General features: G+C 36.5%; 1 protein-coding gene across 2 annotated transcripts in view; it reads left to right on the top strand.

Moving 5' to 3' along the window:
- The window catches only part of LOC128659897 (gastrula zinc finger protein XlCGF26.1-like), a 70,266-nt gene extending 51,257 nt beyond the window's left edge, over window positions 1-19,009 (top strand). Inside the window, exons 1-2 of one of the 2 annotated variants that reach the window (XM_053713485.1) lie at window positions 17,466-17,790; window positions 17,863-19,009. In XM_053713485.1, the coding sequence (XP_053569460.1) occupies window positions 17,466-17,790; window positions 17,863-18,701 (1,164 nt within the window). In that variant the 3' untranslated portion in view covers window positions 18,702-19,009. Of the gene's footprint in view, window positions 1-17,384 lie in introns of those variants that run through there. The other variant, XM_053713484.1, reaches the window with a different exon arrangement.
- Window positions 19,010-21,613: the final 2,604 nt, after the last annotated feature.

Genomic DNA, 21,613 nt, shown 5'->3' with positions numbered 1-21,613 from the left:
GGTCAGATTGTGCTTATACACATGCTGCATTCACTGCCCATGACTCTTCTCAGCTGCGTGCACTCCTGTGAGGGTCAGATTGTGCTTATACACATGACTGCATTCACTGCCCATGACTCTTCTCAGCTGCGTGCACTCCTGTGAGGGTCAGATTGTGCTTATACACATGCTGCATTCACTGCCCATGACTCTTCTCAGCTGCGTGCACTCCTGTGAGGATCAGATTGTGCTTATACACATGCCTGCATTCACTGCCCATGACTCTTCTCAGCTGCGTGCACTCCTGTGAGGGTCAGATTGTGCTTATACACATGCCTGCATTCACTGCCCATGACTCTTCTCAGCTGTGTGCACTCCTGTGAGGATCAGATTGTGCTTATACACATGCTGCATTCACTGCCCATGACTCTTCTCAGCTGCGTGCACTCCTGTGAGGGTCAGATTGTGCTTATACACATGCCTGCATTCACTGCCCATGACTCTTCTCAGCTGCGTGCACTCCTGTGAGGGTCAGATTGTGCTTATACACATGCCTGCATTCACTGCCCATGACTCTTCTCAGCTGCGTGCACTCCTGTGAGGGTCAGATTGTGCTTATACACATGCCTGCATTCACTGCCCATGACTCTTCTCAGCTGCGTGCACTCCTGTGAGGGTCAGATTGTGCTTATACACATGCTGCATTCACTGCCCATGACTCTTCTCAGCTGCGTGCACTCCTGTGAAGGTCAGATTGTGCTTATACACATGCCTGCATTCACTGCCCATGACTCTTCTCAGCTGCGTGCACTCCTGTGAGGGTCAGATTGTGCTTATACACATTTTTACCACAACTGATATACAGTGGCACCACTGCGGCAGCCTTTTCTATGATTGCCGTAAGTTGCTAACATATAGTTAATGTTTCTGTACTTATAATGGCAGAAAAGGTGGTGCTGTGCAGTTAAGTAATCTATTGAACCAACAGAGAGGAAGAGACCTCTCTAAAAGACTGCACATACAGCACTCTGTGTCTGGACTTATAGTGGAGAAATTGGGAATTTAAAATATAACTTTTATTAATTTTTATTAAAATAAAACACTCAATTAAAAACAACCTAATAGTGGTAGGCCACTTCCTTAATCCTCTGTAAGCCTTTGATGTGTAAAAGGTGCTTGGAAGGAAGTTGTTTAGGTAGGGAGTTATAAATGAGACCTCTTGATTCAGTAATATTCCTGATAATAAAGGGTTAATCTTTATGTGTCAAATACACATATGTTTGGCTATTGAAATAAGTTGTTGATTTCTGCTTGTAGGATTTAGGTAAATGTGAGTGATGTTCAGTGACCTCAGAAATATACCTACAAAGTACAGTTGTAAAATACCCTCTGTATGATAAATATCACTTATGTTCAATTTTATTGTGGAGTATAGTTGATATAGATATTCACAATAGATGTGGTTTCACATGACAGAATATGAACCTATATTGTTCTGGATATGTCTTGAAACATTCAAATGGCTAGTATGTATCTCATTAGATCAACTTATTTCCACAGTTTTGTGGGTTTATTATCACCATAAGTTGTTGCAGGCTCTCTGAGGATTTATATGCAGTGTAAGTAAAGCAGTATAATTTAGATTTATTTGTACTAGCTAGTCGTACGTCTATTATGCCAGTTGTCTTGTGTTGGCATTGGGGTTTTTTCCTATTGTCTTAGCGTCTCTACCCCCTATATATAATTCATGTGGTTGTGTTATTCTAATATAGGGGTTATATATGTACCTTTCATTACAACAAATCCAAATGTTAATATTGTGTACTTATGAATAGCTTAGTACACTTCTTGCACCTAATGTCTCAGCCAGTATGAATGTGCTGAATATTTTTAGCTATTAGATTAATAAGCTACACCACCTGTTACATTTGGCTATTTGTTTTTCAGTGATAGAGGAACAAACTTGTATTGTAAATATGTGGCCGCAATATTGTGCCACTGTTTGCGATATTATCTTATGTTTGCCCCTCTTACTGCAATATTTTTAGTATCTTGTGTTCTCTCATATAGTAATTTGATCTTTTCGTGTGATTCAGTGTCACACTAGAAATGCAGTATTGTGCTTTGTGTACATTACTTTAGAACCGGATACTTATTCTCTTGAATTCATTTGTTGTTAGACAAAATTAAAGGGACAGTATACTGTAAAATAGTTTTTCCCTTAATGTGTTTACAATTGCTTTTATTACCAACTGCAGTGTAAAAACTATATGAAAATAAGCTTTTTAAGGTTTATTTGTGTATTTTAAAGCTCTGATTTTGTGTTTTGAAGCCACAACCTAATAAAATGGGTTGAGCTTGTAGGTATAATCAGATCTCATTACTTTATCCCATTATCTACATATACCTGCTTCTTTATCTTATATCTGTCCATAAAACAATCACCAGTACTTGGAGAGAACAATGGAAAATTAACATTTTATTACCTTATCTCTGCTATATCCCACTGGGGATGTAATTTCTTCTGCTGGCTATGTTTACAAAGCTTATCTATAGCTTGGACCTGCGGCCACAAACTTTCAGAATAGGTGGGGATACCACATGCTAAATCACCTATTTCAAATGCTGATATAAGGGTAAAGGAGCTACTTGTAAACAATTTAATACACTCCAGCAGGTAAAGTGGATCATTGGGAACAAATTAAAGGGGAGAAATGTTTTGAGTAAACTGTCCCTTTAAGCTAGTTCTAACAAATTAGGTATATATGCACCTTCAGCTGGGCTAGTATAGCTATTGAAGTACTAACTGAAAGGTATTTTTTAAAGGTATTTGTTAAATACTGTGTACTTATGAATAGCTTAGTACACTTCTTGCACCTAATGTCTCAGCCAGTATGAATGTGCTGAATATATGTAGCTATTAGGTTAATAAGCTACACCACCTGTTACATTTGGCTATTTGTTTTTCAGTGATAGAGGAACAAACTTATATTGTACATATGTGGCCGCAATATTGTGCCACTGTTTGCGATATTATCTTATGTTTGCCCCTCTTACTGCAATATTTTTAGTATCTTGTGTTCTCTCATATAGTAATTTGATCTTTTCGTGTGATTCAGTGTCACACTAGAAATGCAGTATTGTGCTTTGTGTACATTACTTTAGAACCGGATACTTATTTTCTTGAATTAATTTGTTGTTAGCCAAAAGTAAACTAGTTCTAACAGATTAGGTATATATGCACCTTCAGCTGGACTAGTATAGCTGTGGCGCTATTGAGGTACTAACTGAAAGGTATTTTTTGTAGTGGCAAACGTTAGATAATGCACCGGTAAACTACAGTTATCTGGCTATACGTATAACTAAGCTAGTTCCCCCAATATAATATTGTGAGGTTGCCACTTGATAAACGCTTGATAAATAGTTAATTGTGAGTAACCCTCTGTTAAATCCAGATAGTTTTAAGGTCAAAGTTATAACTGAGACAAACAGTCCTGATAGTGACTGTTTGTCATATATTTAAGCTATATGCATAATACCAATTTTTATCCCGCCTAAACAGGCTAACCACTATAGGTAAAGTTTTTTAAAAAATTAATTAATTTAATAACAAAAAGAACGAGTTTATTAATAGTAAGTATACCAAGAATTTGGATAATACAAGTATGTTTATGTACCACACTAATTTCAGCTTCCTTATTGAACCTGTAAATCAAACTTAACACCGGTAGGAAAGTGCATTCCACTAACTTATAATAATAAACAACATGATTATTTTAAAAACATATGTGTTGGCTATAATTCAAATCTTGTCTTCATCACTTCTAACACCAAGCTCAGTATAAGGCATTAACCATAGGCTCATATTTGACATCCCAAAACAGAATATCCATATCAAGCCCAAATGAATAAGCCCCAATCTACAATATTAATTCTGAACATAGAAAAGAAGATCTAGTTCACAATTATAATATGTATCTGTCGATCTCTTCTATACCTATTATATGTAATAGCTATCATTCAATGCAGGTCCGCAATAGCCGAGCCCTAAATCACTATGTGTAACATAGGAAATCACTGATTGGCTAACCGTCGTGAGTGACAGCCAGACTGTCCAATCAGAATAGGAGATGACATTGGGACCGGGTCCTCAACCCGCTTATACTTCGAAACTTCCGGCGGCGCGCCGCCTTTGAAAAAGCCCGATACGGGCGAAACCGGTCAGGGGGTTATAGAGCTGATGGGAGCTCTATTAATTTTTTAAAAAACTTTACCTATAGTGGTTAGCCTGTTTAGGCGGGATAAAAATTGGTATTACGCATATAGCTTAAATATATGACAAAGAGTCACTATCAGGACTGTTTGTCTCAGTTATAACTTTGACCTTAAAACTATCTGGATTTAACAGAGGGTTACTCACAATTAACTATTTATCAAGCGTTTATCAAGTGGCAACCTCACAATATTATATTGGGGGAACTAGCTTAGTTATACGTATAGCCAGATAACTGTAGTTTACCAGTGCATTATCTAACGTTTGCCACTACAAAAAATACCTTTCAGTTAGTACCTCAATAGCGCCACAGCTATACTAGTCCAGCTGAAGGTGCATATATACCTAATCTGTTAGAACTAGTTTACTTTTGGCTAACAACAAATTAATTCAAGAAAATAAGTATGCGGTTCTAAAGTAATGTACACAAAGCACAATACTGCATTTCTAGTGTGACACTGAATCACACGAAAAGATCAAATTACTATATGAGAGAACACAAGATACTAAAAATATTGCAGTAAGAAGGGCAAACATAAGATAATATCGCAAACAGTGGCACAATATTGCGGCCACATATGTACAATACAAGTTTGTTCCTCTATCACTGAAAAACAAATAGCCAAATGTAACAGGTGGTGTAGCTTATTAACCTAATAGCTACATATATTCAGCACATTCATACTGGCTGAGACATTAGGTGCAAGAAGTGTGCTAAGCTATTCATAAGTACACAGTATTTAACAAATACCTTTAAAAAATACCTTTCAGTTAGTACTTCAATAGCTATACTAGCCCAGCTGAAGGTGCATATATACCTAATTTATTAGAACTAGCTTAATTTTGGCTAACAACAAATGAATTCAAGAGAATAAGTATCCGGTTCTAAAGTAATGTACACAAAGCACAATACTGCATTTCTAGTGTGACACTGAATCACACGAAAAGATCAAATTACTATATGAGAGAACACAAGATACTAAAAATATTGCAGTAAGAGGGGCAAACATAAGATAATATCGCAAACAGTGGCACAATATTGCGGCCACATATTTACAATACAAGTTTGTTCCTCTATCACTGAAAAACAAATAGCCAAATGTAACAGGTGGTGTAGCTTATTAATCTAATAGCTAAAAATATTCAGCATATTCATACTGGCTGAGACATTAGGTGCAAGAAGTGTACTAAGCTATTCATAAGTACACAATATTAACATTTGGATTTGTTGTAATGAAAGGTACATATATAACCCCTATATTAGAATAACACAACCACATGAATTATATATAGGGGGTAGTGACGCTAAGACAATAGGAAAAAACCCCAATGCCAACACAAGACAACTGGCATAATAGACGTACGACTAGCTATTACAAATAAATCTAAATTATACTGCTTTACTTACACTGCATATAAATCCTCAGAGAGCCTGCAACAACTTATGGTGATAATAAACCCACAAAACTGTGGAAATAAGTTGATCTAATGAGATACATACTAGCCATTTGAATGTTTCACGACATATCCAGAACAATATAGGTTCATATTCTGTCATGTGAAACCACATCTATTGTGAATATCTATATCAACTATACTCCACAATAAAATTGAACATAAGTGATATTTATCATACAGAGGGTATTTTACAACTGTACTTTGTAGGTATATTTCTGAGGTCACTGAACATCACTCACATTTACCTAAATCCTACAAGCAGAAATCAACAACTTATTTCAATAGCCAAACATATGTGTATTTGACACATAAAGATTAACCCTTTATTATCAGGAATATTACTGAATCAAGAGGTCTCATTTATAACTCCCTACCCAACTTCCTTCCAAGCACCTTTTACACATCAAAGGCTTACAGAGGATTAAGGAAGTGGCCTACCACTATTAGGTTGTTTTTAATTGAGTGTTTTATTTTAATAAAAATTAATAAAAGTTATATTTTAAATTCCCAATTTCTCCACTATAAGTCCAGACACAGAGTGCTGTATGTGCAGTCTTTTAGAGAGGTCTCTTCCTCTCTGTTGGTTCAATATGTGCTTATACACATGCCTGCATTCACTGCCCATGACTCTTCTCAGCTGCGTGCATTCCTGTGAGGGTCAGATTGTGCTTATACACATGCCTGCATTCACTGCCCATGACTCTTCTCAGCTGCGTGCACTCCTGTGAGGGTCAGATTGTGCTTATACACATGCCTGCATTCACTGCCCATGACTCTTCTCAGCTGCGTGCACTCCTGTGAGGGTCAGATTGTGCTTATACACATGCCTGCATTCACTGCCCATGACTCTTCTCAGCTGTGTGCACTCCTGTGAGGGTCAGATTGTGCTTATACACATGCCTGCATTCACTGCCCATGACTCTTCTCAGCTGCGTGCACTCCTGTGAGGGTCAGATTGTGCTTATACACATGCCTGCATTCACTGCCCATGACTCTTCTCAGCTGCGTGCACTCCTGTGAGGGTCAGATTATGCTTATACACATGCCTGCATTCACTGCCCATGACTCTTCTCAGCTGCGTGCACTCCTGTGAGGGTCAGATTATGCTTATACACATGCTGCATTCACTGCCCATGACTCTTCTCAGCTGCGTGCACTCCTGTGAGGGTAAGATTATGCTTATACACATGCCTGCATTCACTGCCCATGACTCTTCTCAGCTGCGTGCACTCCTGTGAGGGTCAGATTGTGCTTATACACATGACTGCATTCACTGCCCATGACTCTTCTCAGCTGCGTGCACTCCTGTGAGGGTCAGATTGTGCTTATACACATGCCTGCATTCACTGCCCATGACTCTTCTCAGCTGCGTGCACTCCTGTGAGGGTCAGATTGTGCTTATACACATGCTGCATTCACTGCCCATGACTCTTCTCAGCTGCGTGCACTCCTGTGAGGGTGAGATTGTGCTTATACACATGCCTGCATTCACTGCCCGTGACTCTTCTCAGCTGCGTGCACTCCTGTGAGGGTCAGATTGTGCTTATACACATGCCTGCATTCACTGCCCATGACTCTTCTCAGCTGCGTGCACTCCTGTGAGGGTCAGATTGTGCTTATACACATGCCTGTATTCACTGCCCATGACTCTTCTCAGCTGCGTGCACTCCTGTGAGGGTCAGATTGTGCTTATACACATGCTGCATTCACTGCCCATGACTCTTCTCAGCTGCGTGCACTCCTGTGAGGGTCAGATTGTGCTTATACACATGCCTGCATTCACTGCCCATGACTCTTCTCAGCTGCGTGCACTCCTGTGAGGGTCAGATTGTGCTTATACACATGCTGCATTCACTGCCCATGACTCTTCTCAGCTGCGTGCACTCCTGTGAGGGTCAGATTATGCTTATACACATGCTGCATTCACTGCCCATGACTCTTCTCAGCTGCGTGCACTCCTGTGAGGGTCAGATTGTGCTTATACACATGCTGCATTCACTGCCCATGAATCTTCTCAGCTGCGTGCACTCCTGTGAGGGTCAGATTGTGCTTATACACATGCTGCATTCACTGCCCATGACTCTTCTCAGCTGCGTGCACTCCTGTGAGGGTCAGATTGTGCTTATACACATGCTGCATTCACTGCCCATGACTCTTCTCAGCTGCGTGCACTCCTGTGAGGGTCAGATTGTGCTTATACACATGCTGCATTCACTGCCCATGACTCTTCTCAGCTGCGTGCACTCCTGTGAGGGTCAGATTGTGCTTATACACATGCTGCATTCACTGCCCATGAATCTTCTCAGAGTTGCTGCCTGCACTGCTGCACATTTCTCATTTAACCCTGTAGCCAGGGAATAATCTTCAAATTCAGCTCTGAAAGTTTCCCAATTGCTGCTGCAATCCCCACTGATTCTCATTTCCTCTGGGGGAGGTATGCAATTCATGGCAGTCATATTGTCTTTAAGTCTCTAAGCTCTCAAATATCAGAAAAAACAAAAAACGTTTTAGGCTGTAACTCACAAAGCTGTGCTGTATCTTAAAGCTGCTGTGCTCCAAGCAAGAGGCTCAGTCCTGATTCTAGATACTTCTGACACCATGTTTCATGTATAGAAATAAAGACACTACAAGCTGTTAGTATGAGGAATCATATTGAACTAAAGAACTGCATCCAGGTCAGAGGTAGGAACAGGAAACAGGAAGTATAAGGCAATGCAATATCACCATAAACAAACAGAGTCACATAATTTGCATAACTCCATAACAGACATTTCAAAAAAATATTTCTAAATACAGAGCATGATTATAACAGAATGTTCAGCACCACTATACTCAACTATTCCTGCTATTGTGTTTAAAAATTGAACACTTTTTGGATAAACTGTCCCATAGTTGCCAACATTTCAAAAAAAAATTCCAGGGACACTTTGCAGCAGAGCAAGCAAGCGGGTTACTGGAGTATTGACGACCTACTGTTCAACTGCTCCGCCCCCTCAGTTCTGCAATCAAAACACACCCATTTGATAGTAATAGTATAATTTAGCCGTATCCATAGTTTATTATACAGATTACAGCACCAAGCTCTTACACCTGCCCAGTCTCTGGAACACATTCTGGGCATATGGTTATTTTTACAACACAGCATCAAAATTAGAAAGACAAATAATATATTCCATTAGGAATTAATTATATTTAAATAATACACTATATCTATTTATCATCTATCTATCTGTATATATGTATGTGTATATATATATATATATATATATATATATATATATATATATATACAGGTAGCCCTCAGTTTACGCCGGGGTTAGGTTCCAGAAGGAATGGTTGTAAATCGAAACCGTTGTAAATTGAAACCCAGTTTATAATGTAAGTCAATGGGAAATGAGGGAGATAGGTTCCAGGCCCCTCTTAAAATTGTCATAGGTAACACCTAATACATTTATTTTTAAAGCTTTGAAATGAAGACTTTAACTGCTAAACAGCATTATAAACCTAATAAAATAATCACACAACACAGACTTCACTTGCATTTTTCTGCAAACAGTTCTTTCTATGCATTCCAATCTGGACTGATTTATAGACAGGAAGATCTTGTTCCTTTGAAATCTGCTCGATAGCTCAGATCTGGTTAAACTAACTGATTAATTTCAGCTTGCTTGGCTTTGCTGCAGCACAAGTGGACAGCTTCACCTACTGGCTATTTTAATAAATGCATTGCTTTTCAATAGCAGTCACGTGACTGGAAAAAAAGGTTGTTATTCTGAAAGGGTGTAAATTGAACCGTTGTAAAACGAGGGCCACCTATATATATATATATATATATATATATATATATATATATATATATATATATATATATATATATATATATATATATATAAACAACAAATGTTGTGCAAAAGAGATTTTCAGGGGCATTTCCAGGGACAAAAAAAATCCAGGGACATACAACAAAATCCAGGGACTGTCCCTGGAAATCAGGGACTGTTGGCAACTAAGTGTCCCTTTAACCGTAAGAAAATTGAAAATGGTCTGGTCACTAAGGGGTTAATTTAAATACATGCAGCTTTACAGACATTTAACAATTGATATTTAGTTTTTACTATTTTCTTTTTTTTTTTTAAATGCTAGATAATAACAAACCCACAATTACTGTAAAATGTTTTATTTTAGGCTTTTGCAAAGTATGGATTTATGACAGAGCAATAAGTTTTGTGTATATGTATATAAGTATATATTATATGTATGGAAAATGTTACCCAGCTGACGGGGGCTTCTTTTAAATACAAAAAGTAATACAGTGACTAATTACAAAAGCACACAGTTGGTTGCAGAGTGCATCAATGTATATGTGTAGAATTTTATATATATATATATATATATATATATATATATATATATATATATATATATATATATATATATATATATATATATAAAAATAAAGCCCAAGAGATGCACTCGCCATGTTGCAAAGAATGTATTAAAAGTGAGTTAACGTTTTCAGGGAGTGACCCCCGTCTTCAGTGCATCTCTTGGGATTTATTTTGGATATTATCTGGATTGCACCCCGCACTTTGAAAAAGGGAACAGTGAGTGCTGATATTTGGGTAAATTATATATATATATATATATATATATATATATATATATATATATATATATATATACACACAGTATATATAAGAAATATAATGTATGCTAGAAAGATTAGAAAAAGAAATTGTACAGTTAGTAAACAAACAATAAAAGGGTCAAATGATTAATATTGAAATACTCAGCATTGTATCACATACTGTATGTATCTAATAACAGGTTAAAATTATACATCTGTTTGCAACAAAATTATGTTAGAATAACAATTTCAATCAATAATATAAGTTATGCTCATCTTGGACTATCTGCTGAATAATAAGAAAGTTTTAAAAAAGGATGCCGCTATTTTAACAGTCGATGCCGAAAAGGCTTTCGACTTCATCTGTTGGGACCATCTCTTTTTGGCCTTGGAATAGTTTGGCTTTTCTGGGTATTTTACAAAATTAATTAAGACTATTTATAACAACCCCTCTTCAGCAATTTTTATCAATGGCTCAACAACTGAGGGCTTTACTCTGCAGAGAGGCACTAGGCAGGGATGCCCTCTCTTGCCTATCCTCTTTAATATCTTGTTAGAACCATTGGCGATCCTTCTTAGACAGCAGTTAGCAGGTATCCAGATTGGCAAACAAAAATACGTTCTAGCCCTGTATGCTGACGACTTATTACTTTTTTTATCTGACCTAAAAGAAAGCCTACCTAAACTACTAGAGTCAGTACAGGTATTTGCGTCTTTTTCCGGTTACAAAATTAATGTACAAAAATCTGAACTACTTTGGATCCACAGAACTTTTCACCATCCATTAGAGCACCCATTCAGAGAAGTTACTCAAATAAAGTATTTAGGAGTAGTGATATCAAAAACTCCCCAAGAATGGTATGAGCTGAACTATGTTGAATTCTTCAACTATTGTAAGCAGAAACTGAAAGACTGGACCTCTCTGCCCATCTCACTTTCAGCTCGTATTATGCTTATCAAAATTATACTTTTACCAAAGTTAATATATCTTCTTCAAAATATACCTCTTTTCTTGCATAAGGCAGATGTAAGATTATTCAATCGAATATCGAATGAATTTCTTTGTTAAGGAAAGAGACCGCAAATTGCCTTAAATACACTAGCACTCCCTAAAGAGTCGGCGGGCCTCGCTTTCCCTAATATTACTTATTACAATATTGCCACAATAGCAAAACTGGCTGTTGACTGGATTTTCGTCTACACATTCAGTTTAAAAGCATTACTCCATTGTCCAATTGCACAACTTCCCCCAGTAATTGCTAAGATGCCGACTTTTAAAAACGTGATTTTGGATTGGCAGAAATTTTGTGTAGCAATAGGAACATCTCCATTTGTCTCTGAATATCTCCCAATCCAAGGGTGTCCAGGATTTGTTCCAGGTTTTACTTATAAGGTTTTTGAGATATGGAAATTGAAAGGGCTGACTTTCATTAAACAATTAGTTACTCCTGAAATAATAATTAGATCATTTCTTGATATCAGAGTAGAATTTGATCTTCCACAAACTGATCAAGATGCATACTTATAAATCAAGCATTTTATTGCAGAACTCAAACTTAAATTTGGTTCAAATTGAACATATGCCCCACTAAGGAGTTTAATAAATCAATATAAGAGTGGGTCTACGTCAATCTTCCCATTTTATCGCTTGATGATCGCTTCCAAACACGAGGCCCAATTAGAGAAAATAGTAGCTATCTGGAACAATAGCTTTCCAGAACTTAGGCCTCATCATATTCAAGTGAGTCTGAATCTACTTAATAAAACAGGAAACGCCTTTGCATGGCGAGAACTGCATTTAAAAATGATTTATGCAACATATATCACTCCCGATAAACTATCAAAATGGTATAGAAACATTAGTGGGTGCTGGAAGTGTCAGGCGCAACAAGCAAATCTTTTGCATTGCATTTGGTCTTGTCCCAAAATCCAACAGTTCTGGCTGAAAATTAAGTTTTGGCTGAACAGAATCCTAGAGACAGAAATAAGTCTAGAGGCTCAAATGGTTATCTTCCTAGTTAAATTTTCACAGCAACAAAAAAAACTATAAGCTAATTAATACTTTAATATTAATAGCTAGGAACCTGATCCTGAAAAATTGGAAACTCTCCCATTCCCCCAAATTTATGAAATTTAAAAAAGAAGCGCTGAAACAATGTATGGTGGAACAATATGCAATCTCAAAGTTCAGTGAGGCTCAGCTAAAAAGATTTCTGGACAAATGGAGTATAGTTATCCTGTCACTCCCACCTCCTGTACAACATCAATTAATTAAGCCTATAAGCCAACCTACTTATATTCTACAGCTGATCAACGCGGGTAGCTACCCATTATTTTGGATTGATTAGTGGAGAGAGGGAGCGGGGAGGGATGGGGGGCACTTCAGGTTTTCTCGTTTTTTTTGTTTTGTTTTGTTTTTCCTACTCCCCCTTGTGGTGACGATACTAAATGGTATACTTAAAGCTCTATCAAGACAGTCATGTATTCCTCTTTCTGTTGAGATTATTATCTTACATCCTTCAGGAAAGTTAGAAAATCACGTGATACATAGTCCATATATCTCATTCAGATACTACAACTGCAGAACTTAAGCTCACGTCATTGCAACTACTGTATTCAAGTTATTGTTGTCGTTGGTAAAAATTATTATTGTGATTAAAAATGCAGTAGGAATTGATAAGGATTGTCTTATCTCTGTAAAGAGCCTTTTCTTTTTTTACTTTTACACAGACTGTAACAAGATGGCCTTTTATTGCAGACGCAATTGATACTTGTGTTTATAATATAGATGTCTGTGATACTCTACTATGTTCATGTTAACAATAAATAAATGTTTAAAAAAACAATTTCAATCAATAAAAAAATAATATAATGCTGTATCCTGAGATATTTTAGGACACAACAGAAACATCTCTCAAATTTAAATAAACAGTTTGTGTCCTCCTTACTTATCCATATGATAATCACACCCTGAGGGGGAGGCAGGGACTCTGTATTCATGTGACACCAGAGGGGACAATAGACATCTATATGAGAACAAAAGTCCATGTGTGACCCTCTCATTGTCTCCCAACTGACAAGTTGTACTCATGTGAGTCACACAGAGAAAGGTGACACTCCCACATTAGTATAAATATCTGTGTAACACTCAGTGATATCACAGGAGGAACCAGAGAGACTTCATACTTACAGAGCTTCTGCTAAACGGTAATGTGCAAACCCTGACATAAATCTTTAGTAACAGCCTCACACTGTTGTGTTTTATATAATGATGAGAAAATATTGTTCTGTATTTTGTTATGATAAAGATAAAATATTTCACTTCATATAAGAGACTGAGTTTATATAAAAAAAATAACCTCAACTGTACTTATTTCATTTGTTTTCTATATTTAATACATAATGATTTACAGCAGTTTTAGCAGAACCTAACCATATTTTCAAGCTTGAGGAGGTCTGTCTAATGATACATTTGTGGGGTTGTTCCTGTTATCCAATGAGCAATAGATTTGTATGTATCAGCCAATTAGAATCCTGTATTTCCCTATAGGTTTATAATTAACTGTAGAGCCCAGATAAACCATTTTCATTTAATATTAGTCTGAAGCTGCTATTTGCTTCAGTAATAAATATCACTCAGCTTATGGCCCTGTTGTATCAGTCTCATCACATATACTGATCTAATGATAAATATCTTGTGATCTGCATATTATTTTATTTCTAATGAGGTTATTTTATAATACTTTTCTTATTTCTATTAGCTGCACCTGTTTATCATCAGAACGTTTATCCCACTGATCTGAGACTGATTCTTGTTGTTAGTAAAGACCTTAGTAAGTGTATTCTGCATCTTCAGCTGCTGCTGTTTATGTCACATGATCAGACTTAAAGGGACAGTGTCCTGTAAATTTGTTCTCCCCTTAAAATAACAAGAAACCCCAAATGTTTTTCATCATTTAAACAAAACATATAATTTTCAACAACTTTCCAACTGACTTCTATTATGATATTTGCTTTATTCTCTAGATATCCTTTACTGAAGCAGCAGCAATTCACTACTGGGAGCTAGCTGAGCACATACGGTGAGCCAATGACAAGAGGCTTGTATGCACCTCTAATCAGCAGCTAGCGCACCATAGTGCATTATAAGCTTTGTCACAAAGGTCCTCAAGGGAATAAAGCAGATTTGATACTAGAAGGAAATTGGAAAGTTGTTTAAATTTGAATCATAAAAGATTAATTTTGACTTTGCTGTCCCTTTAATGTGTTTCTAATGACTTGTTTTACCGGTGTATAAAACGTCAAACAGTTATTTTACATAAAAACTAAACCTAAAGGTGAAATTTGCCATACACTTTATACTGTTTGTAATTTATTTTCATTATCAAATTCTACACAGCCTTTTTAACTCTTTGAGTGCTAAGCACATTCCCACCTGGGTGCTAAGCTGATCTAAAGGTTTTTTTTATTATTTTTTTAAAATATTTTTTTTTTATTTATTTCTTTCAGACCCCCACGACTTACACTGTTGGATCTTGGGTCTGTAGCTGCTTAGATGCCTGAGTTACAGGCTTCTAAGCAGCATGCCTCTTTTCACTATTCTTGTCATTGTCTATTTTTAATAAAGTTGCACAGTGATGTCATCACATCATTACATGTGACGTCACAGCGCAAAACGTGAAGCCTTGGTGATGCCTGTCACTATACAAGCCTAAACGCTGGGGTAGAAGTGTGTGGGAGCCCCCAAATCTCCCTCAAGGTGGAAAAGTGATAGCAACGGCTCTGAGCCATTGTTAGCACCTGAGTGAGAAACTCTGCGATGGCTCAGAGCCGTCGTTAGCACTGAAAGGGTTAATGACCTATTATAAGGCACCAGCTCCTACTTAGCATATGCAGGAGTTCAAATTTTATAAAGATAATATGAGTCTGTTATTGGCTGATAGCTGTCACATGGTACATGTGCAGAACTACATTTATCAGAATACAATCTATTGCTCTTTTAAAAATCATAGTAAGTTTTATTGCATTGTATTTTTATTTTGCATCTGTGGTTTTGCAATTTTATAATTTATGGTTCTTTTAAATGGACTGAATTACCCAAAAGAACATCTCATTATATTATCTCTCTATGTAAACACACATTCTTTATTTTCTTAACTCTATCCAAGATAACAATTGAAATTAACATTTTAGTGCCTATCTCTCCCACACCCCATTGCAGTGTGATTTAAGTAAACTCAGTATTGACCAAGAGAAGTTAAAGGACTGGGGGTGGAGCACATGACAAAATGTCTGACAGGGAGAATTAGTAGGAAGTACAATACCAATAGTGCAGTATCACATTTAACTTATATGTAAACTACTGATATTTAACATTTGTTTCAGGAGAAAATATTGTTTCATATAAATTATATAAAACAAAGATTATAATATATTTGTAAAGTTGTGATAGGGCCCCACTTCAATAGATTTTCTACCATTATGTTGTATAGATCTGGGGAGATTCGTATTTAAGGGGCTATTATAACACCCACAGAGGTAACTGTACTAAATGCTTGTGCTGAATCAATAGCACATATGTAATAACCTAAAAAGTTCATCAGAACCATTATTTATTATTATCTGTTTAAACCATTTAATATACTTTTTACAGACACGGCCAGATCACTGAGAGATATCAGGTATTGAGTGAATAAGGGAACCTTCTTCCTGAGCACAGACATTGGAGCCTGTTATCAGCATGAACTCATATGTTTTAGGTGAGTAAAATAGATATTATGCTGACTTTAATTACTGGGAAAATAGAATATATAGCTCATTAAACAAATATAAACTATTATATTTATATATGCATCTTTACATACATTGTGTCTCTGACAGTTATAAAGAAGGAGCAACCCCCATTGGACTGAGGAGGAGGGTAAAAAAAACTACTACCCCCTCTGTTGTTTTAGATAGATCATGTCCAACAAAAGCCTAACCTCGCCCCCTGACCTAGTTCTGTACTCAGAACACCATCAACGTCACCTTCCCCTGCTCTGACCTTACTCATGGAATACTCATAACTACACTTATGCCTTCCTTGTTCCCATGTGTGGAACACCCACAACTCCCCCAGAACCACCACTGATTTGTGTGCTTAATTTTACAGTAAGTATTATTAAACTAATAAAGTTTTTGGCTGTTTATATAAATAGAACAACCACAGTCGAAAGCTAAAGATTATCATAAGGTCACTGATTCTTACCCTCTCAAAACATCTCACACTGTTGATAAGTCTGTGATGATAAAGACATAATGTTCTCACCCAACTGGTTGTGCATGAGCCGGGCAGGGCTTATGTGCAGTTGCTTGTGCAATGTTATATGAGGATGGTAGATGCCACCTCTCTTGCCCAGAATACAGATGTACTTGTTCTCTGGCTGAGAACATTATCCACATGCACCTTGTTTAATGCGGCCCTATAACTTATTTTCATCAGTAATTTAGGTGTAGTAATGTAGTAATGTTTACATTCTCTCTCATGCTTTTTAATTTGTGATTTACAGGTAAATACATTTAAAATACAAAACAGAAGACATTTTTTTAGTATAAAAAATGTTTTTATTGAGATGGATTATATTATAAAGAATAAACAGTCTTATTTGTCTTTATTCCATTTCTTTTTATGTAGACAAATGCATGAATAGTTCATATCCATGCTTTACTCCATTAAGCCTCAGAATGATACCACAAACTCCAATAGTCTCAGACACCAATGGCTATTCACAAACATTGGGGATATCACAGCAGATATTTAAAGAAGATGGTGAATTGGCAGGAACTTGGAAGCAATCATTATGTACAGAGTGGAATGTAGTCATCAAACAAGAGGACAACATTTATGACTTACCTAGTGAAATTATTATCCCAGAGGATAAACCACACACATTTACTAAGTTTTCAAAACATATTAAAGAAGAGAAAAGTGTACAGTCTAGCCAAATGATTCATACAAAGGAGAAACCTTTCAAATCTACAGAATGTGAAAAAAGCTTTAGATGGAAGTCTAATTTACTAGAACACTACAACATTCACACAGGTGAGAAACCACACACATGTACTGAGTGTGGCAAATGTTTTACACAAATGAATCATCTTAAAACCCATAAAAAGATTCACTCAGGAGAAAAGCCTTTCACATGTACAGAGTGTGGAAAAAGTTTTACACAAATAAATAGTCTGAAAACTCATGAAAGGATTCACACAGGAGAAAAGCCTTTCACATGTACAGAGTGTGGAAAAAGTTTTACACAAAAGAGTAAGCTGAAAAATCATGAAAGGAATCACACAGGGGAAAAGCTGTTCACATGTACAGAGTGTGGAAAAAGTTTTACACAAAAGAGTAATCTGAAAAGTCATGAAATGATTCACACAGAAAGAAAGCCTTTCACATGTACAGAGTGTGGAAAAAGTTTTACACGAATGGATTATCTGAAAACTCATGAAAGGACTCACTCAGGAAAAAAGCCATTCATATGTACAGAATGTGGAAAAAGTTTTACACAAAAGAGTAATCTGAAAACTCATGAAAGGAGTCACACAGGAGAAAAACCTTTCACATGTACAGAGTGTGGAAAAAGTTTTACAGAAAAGAGTAATCTGAAAAGTCATGAAAGGATTCACACAGGAGAAAAGCCTTTCACATGTAAAGAGTGTGGAAAATGTTTTACACAAAAGAGTGATCTGAAAAAGCATGAAAGGATTCACACAGGAGAAAAGCCTTTCACATGTACAGAGTGTGGAAAAAGTTTTACAGAAAAGAGTATTCTGGAAACTCATGAAATGATTCACACAGGAGAAAAGCCTTTCACATGTACAGAGTGTGGAAAAAGTTTTACACAAAAGAGTGATCTGAAAAAGCATGAAAGGATTCACACAGGAGAAAAGCCTTTCACATGTACAGAGTGTGGAAAAAGTTTTACAGAAAAGAGTATTCTGGAAACTCATGAAATGATTCACACAGGAGAAAAGCCTTTCACATGTACAGAGTGTGGAAAAAGTTTTACACATAAGAGTCATCTGAAAAAGCATGAAAGGATTCACACAGGAGAAAAGCCTTTCACATGTACAGATTGTGGGAAATGTTTTACACAAATAAATCATCTGGAAACTCATGAAAGGATTCACACAGGAGAAAAGCCTTTCACATGTACAGAGTGTGGGAAAAGTTTTACAGAAAAGAGTAATCTGAAAAGTCACAAAAGGATTCACACAGGGGAAAAGCCATTCACATGTAAAGAGTGTGGGAAAAGTTTTACACATATGAGTAATCTGAAAAAGCATGAAAGGATTCACAACGGAAGAAACCTTTCACATGTTTAGAAAGTGGTAAAAAGGTTTTTATTGAAATCAGGTATCATAAAACACCGATTTTTTTTATATTTCTGTTTATTTTCCAATTACATAATACATTTAAAGCAAAAAGCATTTTCATCACACAGGACAACATCTATTATAACAATAATTTAAACACAAAAAGTGTCCCAGGGTATTTGATCAAGTATAATACATTATAAAATAACATAATAAAAACATAAAAAAAGAAAGAAGAAAAAAGAACTCCAGTATAAGCCTTAACTTCATCCTGGAGAGAAGAAAAAAAAAATAGAAAAGGACCACCCACCCATCACCATGACCGCCCCTAGCAAAGATCTCTAGAGATTATCTATCTCCCATTGGTCTAAAAGTTTAGATGATCTGAATGGGGAGAAAATTTGATTTAATTCTGCTAGTGGTAGGTATTTGATAAAGCACTCCCATTTCGATAGAGTTTTAGCAACAGATGTCTCCCCAGAGCTACATGGCCTGTATTGTTCCAAAATTAATTAATCTTTCAAGGAATTAATAACTATGCTTAAAGTTGGAGGTTTTATATTTTTCCAGATCCTACAAATTACATTGTGACCCAAGATTATACTTAAATTAAGTAACTTAGTTCTGGATCCCCATAGTTTCCCATTACAGAGAAATATGATATCGTAAATACAAAATTTAATTTCTTCCTTACAAATTTTACTTGTAAAAAACTGTAATTTGGCCCAGAATTGTCGCATTTTGGGGCAGTTATATATGCAGTGAATTAAGTTAGCGTCTGGCAACTGGCATTTTACACACCCTAAAATCCATCTGGATTTTAATTTCTGAGCCTCACTAATAGAAAGATGGGTCTCTTTTAATAGAGCAATGCTTGTATTTAGGTTTTCAAATGATTGAGTATAGCTTTTCTTTTAATGGGGGAGGTTAACCCACCTACATTACACTACGTAAATTTTAGCTTCAACATTTATTTATTTTTATATATATATATATATATATATATATATTCAAAGAAGGAGCCGAGACTAGTGCTAAGTTATGGAGGACAAAGTAGAGGAGGGGGAGGAAAAATTTTTTAAAAAAGAGAACCAAACAAATACAGCACGTACAGTCATTCTACCTATTCTACAGCTTTACTCCTAATATCTTAATAACATCATTTATTTCCTTTTTTTACTGTTTTCTAAAAATTGTTTAGCTTCTTCAACTGAGCTAATAATGGTAACCCCAGTGTGTAGACTTATCCTTAATCTGACTGGGTATAGCATTGTTGCTCGTTAGCCCATATTTATGGCTTGCATGCATAAGGGAGCCATCTCTTTTTTTTTTTATGAACAGTTTCCATTGAGTAATCCTGAAAAAGCAAAATATGATTCTAATTTTTATTAAATAGTTTTAAAGTTCTATATGCCTGCATAATTTCGATTTTATCTTGAAAAGAAAGAAATGTAATCAGAATTGGTCTTTTGCTGCTTTCTGCTTCCTTATTAAGAGTGATCGGCCCTAATCTGTGGGCTCTTTCTAATGAAAAAACCTACTTGGTGGTGTCAATTCCAAGAAGATTAGGTAAAGTTATTGAGGCAAATTTAGGCAGATCTGCAAATTCAGGAATTTCTGGCAAGCCTATAGCTTTAACATTATTTCTTCTCATCCTATCCTCTAGATCACCCAGCCTAGTTTATTATATTTAATAGTCTACTCTCTTGCTGACAATTTGTCAAGTCCTCTACATCAGAAATTCTGCTTTCTGCTTCACTTAACCTTTTAGCAAACTGCTATCACCCATGGAGGCCCATTTATCAAGCTCCGAATGGGGCCGTGTTTCTGGCGAGCCTTCAGACTTGCCAGAAACAGCAGTTATGAAGCAGCGGTCTTAAGACCGCTGCTCCATAACCCTGTCCGCCTGCTCTGAGCAGGCGGACAGACATCTCCGCAATTCAAAACGATCATGTACGATCGGGTTGATTGGCACCTCCCTGCTGTCGGCCCAATGGCCGCGAGTCTGCAGGGGGCGGCGTTGCACCAGCAGCTCTTGTGAGATGCTGGTGCAATGCTGAGTACAGAGAGCGTATTTCTCTCCGCATTCAGCGAGGTCCACATTGTCAGATCAGGTCCGCATAACCTTTGATAAATAGGCCTCTTTATCTCTGATAGCTCGGTTTTAACCTTTTCAAATTGTGGTAGAAATAGCTCAGAGATTTTTTGATTAATATTTGTGTATCAATGTTGGGAAAATTTGTATTGCTGGATTCAACATCTTCATCTATGGTGTGATCTACCTTATGTCTTATGTCTTTCTCTGGTTTTCCCTGCAATGCTGGGTGATTTATTATTGTGTTGTGTTACAAATTTTTCCATGTTTGCGATAATTGTTATAAAAAAGTAAGAATATTAAAAAAGTCTAACAGGTGGGGACGCGAGTGCCCAGAGGGGAGGAAAAAAAAACCCTTTCCCTTTTCCCCTTTTCTTTCTTTTAGAGGGGGGGGGTGCAATAAGGCAGGGGCTTCCCAGATAGAGTGCAATATATGGAATATCAAATAGACAATTGACTAGTATTTATAGTTCTAGGTGTATTGGTTCAGCAATCTGTGGAGAAGAATATAATATCTTCAGATGAAAACGATAAAATATATTATTTTTCCTTCAAGCTTAACTTAATTTCTATTAGAAATAAACCTCCTGGATTATTATTAATTTGTTATTATCCCAGACCCTGGGTATTCATAAATCAGGCTAGAAATATACATATAAAGTTAGCTGATGTGAGTAACTCTCATTAACTATATATACCTTTTCACCAGAAATTTGACTTATAAGTGAAAAAGAGTGCTATGGGCGTAGAGTAACTATCCCAGTTTACCCAAGGTATGTTAATCTTAATACTCCTTTATGCTATCACAGTAGTTTACCCTAAAAAG

Source organism: Bombina bombina, chromosome 5, assembly GCF_027579735.1.
Source record: "Bombina bombina isolate aBomBom1 chromosome 5, aBomBom1.pri, whole genome shotgun sequence".
NCBI lineage: Eukaryota > Metazoa > Chordata > Amphibia > Anura > Bombinatoridae > Bombina > Bombina bombina.
The sequence above is the reverse complement of the archived record's forward strand: the minus strand, read 5'-3'. Positions and strand labels throughout refer to the sequence as shown.